The sequence below is a fragment of the Micropterus dolomieu genome, linkage group LG01 (genome assembly GCF_021292245.1).
Source record: "Micropterus dolomieu isolate WLL.071019.BEF.003 ecotype Adirondacks linkage group LG01, ASM2129224v1, whole genome shotgun sequence".
Taxonomy (NCBI): domain Eukaryota; kingdom Metazoa; phylum Chordata; class Actinopteri; order Centrarchiformes; family Centrarchidae; genus Micropterus; species Micropterus dolomieu.
In genome coordinates, this window is record NC_060150.1 from 3,120,725 (window position 1) to 3,125,979 (window position 5,255).

General features: G+C 40.4%; 1 protein-coding gene and 1 pseudogene across 1 annotated transcript in view; one reads left to right on the forward strand and one right to left on the reverse strand.

Annotated features, from left to right (window-relative positions):
* LOC123970463 (dynein light chain Tctex-type 1-like) overlaps positions 1-2,510 on the reverse strand; it is a 4,646-nt gene extending 2,136 nt beyond the window's left edge. The window contains exons 1-4 of the mRNA XM_046048511.1: positions 2,334-2,510; positions 1,946-1,987; positions 344-467; positions 90-167 (exon numbers count right to left, since the gene is read on the reverse strand). Of these exons, the coding sequence (XP_045904467.1) occupies positions 90-167; positions 344-467; positions 1,946-1,987; positions 2,334-2,369 (280 nt within the window). The 5' untranslated portion in view covers positions 2,370-2,510. The remainder of the gene's footprint in view (positions 1-89; positions 168-343; positions 468-1,945; positions 1,988-2,333) is intronic.
* Positions 2,511-4,402: 1,892 nt separating this feature from the next.
* On the forward strand, positions 4,403-5,121 carry LOC123972625 (annotated as a pseudogene).
* The last annotated feature ends 134 nt before the right edge of the window (positions 5,122-5,255 follow it).

The window sequence follows — 5,255 nt, forward strand, 5'->3', positions numbered from 1 at the left end:
TTTGTTGGTTTACAAGAACACTTTTCTATGATGGTTTTCTGAACAGCGCGATCCTCTGACTGTGAATCAGCAGTGGAAGCTCTGCTTACCGTCCATGGCAGTGTCCCAGTAGCAGGAGTTAGCTGTGTGGAGGCCTGCTCCTGTTTTCTGCATCACTGCACACGTCACTGTACGGAGAAACACAATATGCACTTTACTCCATTTTAAAATATATGTATAAAATAATACTTAGGGGAATCAAAACAGGAAGAATTTTAAATTCTTAAGGGCTGAAAAAATGAATTTGATGGTGAAATCTGCACCTACACGACCGTAGCTTCACAAAACACAGAGTAGAACATACCGATGTACTTGTACGGTTTCCCCTGTTTGACCAGCTGTGTGAGGCAGCGCTCCACGATGCTGGCGGTCCATTTGTTCACCTGACTCTGGCTGTAGTCGTCACCTGCCACCACGTTCTCAATACACTGAGATAAACACACACACACGTGTTCGTGAGATAATAGCTCAGTCTTTAGTCATGTGGGAGTCAGCGGGTGCCGTTTCACCCTGAGGAGACTGGAAATAAAGAGCCGACACTGTTCACTGTTCATAAACATGTGTTTTCCAGAGAACTGAGGAGTGACACTCCTAAATAAGCTAAGAAAAAAAACATAAAATCTCACACAAACAGCTTTATAGCATTGTTCATGTCTTTCAAAATTCAGCTCATTTTGATCTGACATTTTAAAATTATTTTAAAAATTAATTTAATATTAAATACTGTCCATTACAACGTGCTGCATCATATTTTAACATTTGGAGGAATAAGAAGTTGGACTTCTACAATACAGCACAGCTGAACAGTATCATGTGTGAGAGAATTAGAAGAGACAGCTGGGTGAAAGTGTTACAGAGTGGGAGTATCTCCGCTGTTCAATTGTTGTTTTAATCAGTTTGTCTTGTTATTTTACTCCCATGTTTTTTATTTGTTGACTGAATGACATTGTATACATTCAGTAGGGCTGCAGCTAACGATTATTTCCACAATAAATTTTCTCGACTCATCGATTAGTTGCTTTTTTTCCACAGAAAACTGTGAAAAATTTTGATCCGTGTTTCCCAAAGCCCGAGGGGACGTCCTCAAATGTCTTGTTTTCTCTACAACCCAAATATATTCAGTTTGCCATCATAGAGAAAAGAAACCAGAAAATGTTCACAATCGAGATGCTGAAATCTGAACATTTGGACTTTCTTTCTCAAAGCGATGAATCGATTATCAACATAGTTGCCGATTAATTTAATAGTCAAGAACATCCACTCGATTAATCGACAAATTGTTGCAGCTCTAACATTTGCAAAACAGCCTTTGGCTCAATTTAGCTGTTAAACAGAGAGACAAATGAAGCAATGTGCTCCACAAAAATAAATGGTATTACTTCATTGTGTGAGTTTTTCTAGAAAAAACTAGATACCGTAAAACTTAAATTAAAAGCGGAGTCCCAGATACAAGCCTGTTGTGGCTACATGTTTTGCAGGTCTCATTTTAAGTTCTCTGGATGTATAAAACCTCTTGAAGCCCACCGGGTCGCCCACTTGAGCTAGTTTTAAGCTGCTTAGATTGTGCATACAAATAAAAGATGTTTATAAAATCTTTGTCAATATGAACATGAAACAATGAGCACGAACGCATTCATTCAGATTTACTGGCATGGCAAAGGAATTAAAGGCCTGTCCCAAATTTAGGCAGGGGGAGTCCAGTGATTTAAGACAATTAGAGCCCAGGGTATTAATTAAAGTTTAACGGTAATTAGATTGAAATTAATAGGAACTTAGAGACAAATTTGGATTTCAATATTTCACAAGCTGATACATCAGAAAAGTAATAATTTTAACAACCTTAAAGTTACTTAAAAAGGGGAAACAAAAGCAATCTTTATGTAACAAGGTTGATATATTAAGTTACCTCTTTGACAATGTTATCAGCTTCTTCAGAGCTGAAGGATCCCTAAAAAAAAGAAAACAAAACCAGAGACAAACATGAGTCAATGCAGGGCATAAATAAATACATGGTTTATATCAATTCTCATTAAATAACTACAGTTTGTCCGTAAAAGACACGACGATTACAAACAGGTTTCATGAATTATTAACAATGTCACTTTCACCACCACCAACAACAACAATAGGCAGCTAGTTAATTCTTGATATAATATAAAATGTTTCATATGATTTTTCACCGAATATAGCGCATAAAACCAGCTGGTTTTAACGTTGGGATTGGTTAGCATCGGAAGCTAGCTGGCTAATTTCTACCGTGATATCTAAATAAATACGCAGATTCAGGGACAAACCTCGTTGCCGTTGTGGTATTCCTCCATTCCTGTCATCTATCGCCGGTCCAAGGTGGTCACAGTCTTTGTTATTTTAGCTAAAACAGGAGAAAAAGGTGAAGCTGCTGGAAGAAAAACGGAGCTCTTGTTGAGGACTTCCTGCGAGCTGTCAACAGTCAAAGAGCACCACCGAAGAAGAAGAAAACACGGTTAGCTCGCTGCTGACACCTGCTGGTAGACGGAGGAACTGCAGCGGTACAACTTTGTAACTCACTGGAGTTTATTCGATTAAAACATCCACAAAACATGAAAAAGACAAATACTAGCTGCTTCTATATCTGTTTAGATTCACATCTGAGGCATTAAATGTGAACGTCAATTCATATAAAACCACACTGTTAATCATTACAGCCCCATTTCGTTCTTCTTTTTAACTCAAAGAGTTCTGACAAGTTTGGGATTTTGGACTCAACTTTATGAGTTTTCGAAAGTTAAGCATTAAGTCATTGTGTTGATTATTTGAGACTTTTGCCAGGTATGTAGCCTATATATTGATTGAACTTGTGTAAGTTATAAAAAGAGAAAAAATAGTGTATTTTAATTTTTGAGAGAAATTGTCTGCTTTAAACCATGGCAAAGCTGAAAAAACTGACATAATCAACTAATGATATACTGCAGATAATTATTTAAATTCCAACTAAAATATAGTCAGTTTTGTGGTAAACAGAGCCGTGATATAACTAAAATTTTGTTTAAGCCTGAACCAGTGAATGCTGACTCAATACTGATTCACTTTGGCCAACGGCGGACTGAAGATTAAAAAGAACAATCCAGCACGGACAGAAAGTTTCTCTTATTTGGAACAAAACATCCACAAAAGCCTCACAAACAACATTGACGGCGAAAAGTCTTCCAGTTACAAATTCAGGACACATTTTTAAAACATTGTCTGGTTTCAACATTTGTACAAGATTTGGGACCTTTTGTATAAACAATCACTTTTATATGCACACAAATAATATAATAAGGGTTTTGCAGATGTTCCCAGGGACAGAACTTCATGGAAATATCTGGTTGTTTTAGAGAAAACCAACCAGAGCCAAAGTTACATTACAATACAATAATTTCTACTTTCTTATGCAGGTTTAATCACGTGAAAATGTTATTTTTAACAAGGTAAAGCAGTACAAGGCATGACATTTTATTTTGCCTTGTTTGTTGTTAGCCAAATATTTTCATAGACCACTTGCCAACCTCACATTTATGATAATAATTGCAATAATTTGAATATTTGTGGGCATCAGAATCCACCCCCCTGATGCTTTTGCACGCTAATAAAGAGGCAAAGCTCCTGGATGGAGTTGAGGTTGTTCTTTATAATATACATGTAGTCAGCTCTCTGTGTGAAGTTCAGGCGGCCATCAGTCACAGCTCCAAGATCTTTAAACTCCTGACAGTTTCTACAGGGGATCCAGTGATCGTGAAAAGGGTGAACTTCATCAGGAGACTCTTGTGTGTTGCTGGATAAGATCAGTTCTTTGGTTTCACCTCCATTTATTAAACACTCTCCTCACACCACTGCTGCAGAGAAACTACATGATTAAGATATGGGCCATCTTTTGCAGCGTCCCCCTCACACAGAAGGCCAACCAGGGCCACATCATCAGCACACTGTAGGAAGTTAAAGTGGGAGACTTGGATTTTAAACTCACTGGTTTACAAAGAAAACAACAAAGGTGATAAAAGAGAAGGTGAAAAAATAAAGGAGAAGGTTTTAACCGAGGCTTCGCTGTAAATGAGGAAACAAAGTTCATTTCCACAGAGCTGCTCCTCTTCCTGTAGTGAGTCCCAGCTCAATAACCCCTCCCTCTTCCTCCTGCTCTCCAATCACAGCGAGCTCCACTCTTTCCATATATTTCCTTGTTCCCTCCCCTTCAGATCTCCAGTTTGAAGATGACCAACATGTGCTGACGTGCAGCAGCTGACAGGCCTTGTTCACTGCAGAGACACATCCTGTTTAGACCGGGGTTAAAACTAGCTGCACTTCTGAGGAAGTGAAACTCAGACAGTCGTTGCCACTGAGAGGTGAAATGGCGCAGAAAGGAGTTCAGATGGACCGAGCAAAATTCTGCTGTTCGATCTGTCTGGATCTGCTGAAGGATCCGGTGGCTATTCCCTGTGGACACAGCTACTGCATGAACTGTATTAAAAGCTTCTGGGATGAAGAGGATGAGAAGAAAATCCACAGCTGCCCTCAGTGCAGGCAGACCTTCACACCGAGGCCTGTCCTGCTGAAAAACACCATGTTAGCAGATTTAGTGGAGGAACTGAAGAAGACTGGACTCCAAGCTGCTCCTGCTGATCACTGCTATGCTGGACCTGAAGATGTGGCCTGTGATGTCTGCACTGGGAGAAAACTGAAAGCCCTCAAGTCCTGTCTGGTCTGTCTGGCCTCTTACTGTGAGAAACACCTGCAGCCTCATTATGATGTGGCTCCGTTAAAGAAACACAAGCTGGTGGAGCCCTCCAAGAAGCTCCAGGAGAACATCTGCTCTCGTCACGATGAGGTGATGAAGATGTTCTGCCGTACTGATCAGCAGAGTATCTGTTATCTCTGCTCTGTGGATGAACATAAAGGCCACGACACAGTCTCAGCTGCAGCAGAAAGGACCGAGAGGCAGAGAGAGCTCGAGGTGAGTCGACAAAACATCCAGCAGAGAATCCAGGACAGACAGAAAGATGTGAAGGTGCTTCAGCAGGAGGTGGAGGCTATCAATGGCTCTGCTGATAAAGCAGCGGAGGACAGTGAGAAGATCTTCACCGAGCTGATCCGTCTGATGGAGAAAAGAAGGTCTGATGTGAAGCGGCAGCTCAGATCCCAGCAGGACACTGAAGTGAGTCGAGTCAAAGAGCTTCAGGAGAAGCTGGAGCAGGAGATCACTG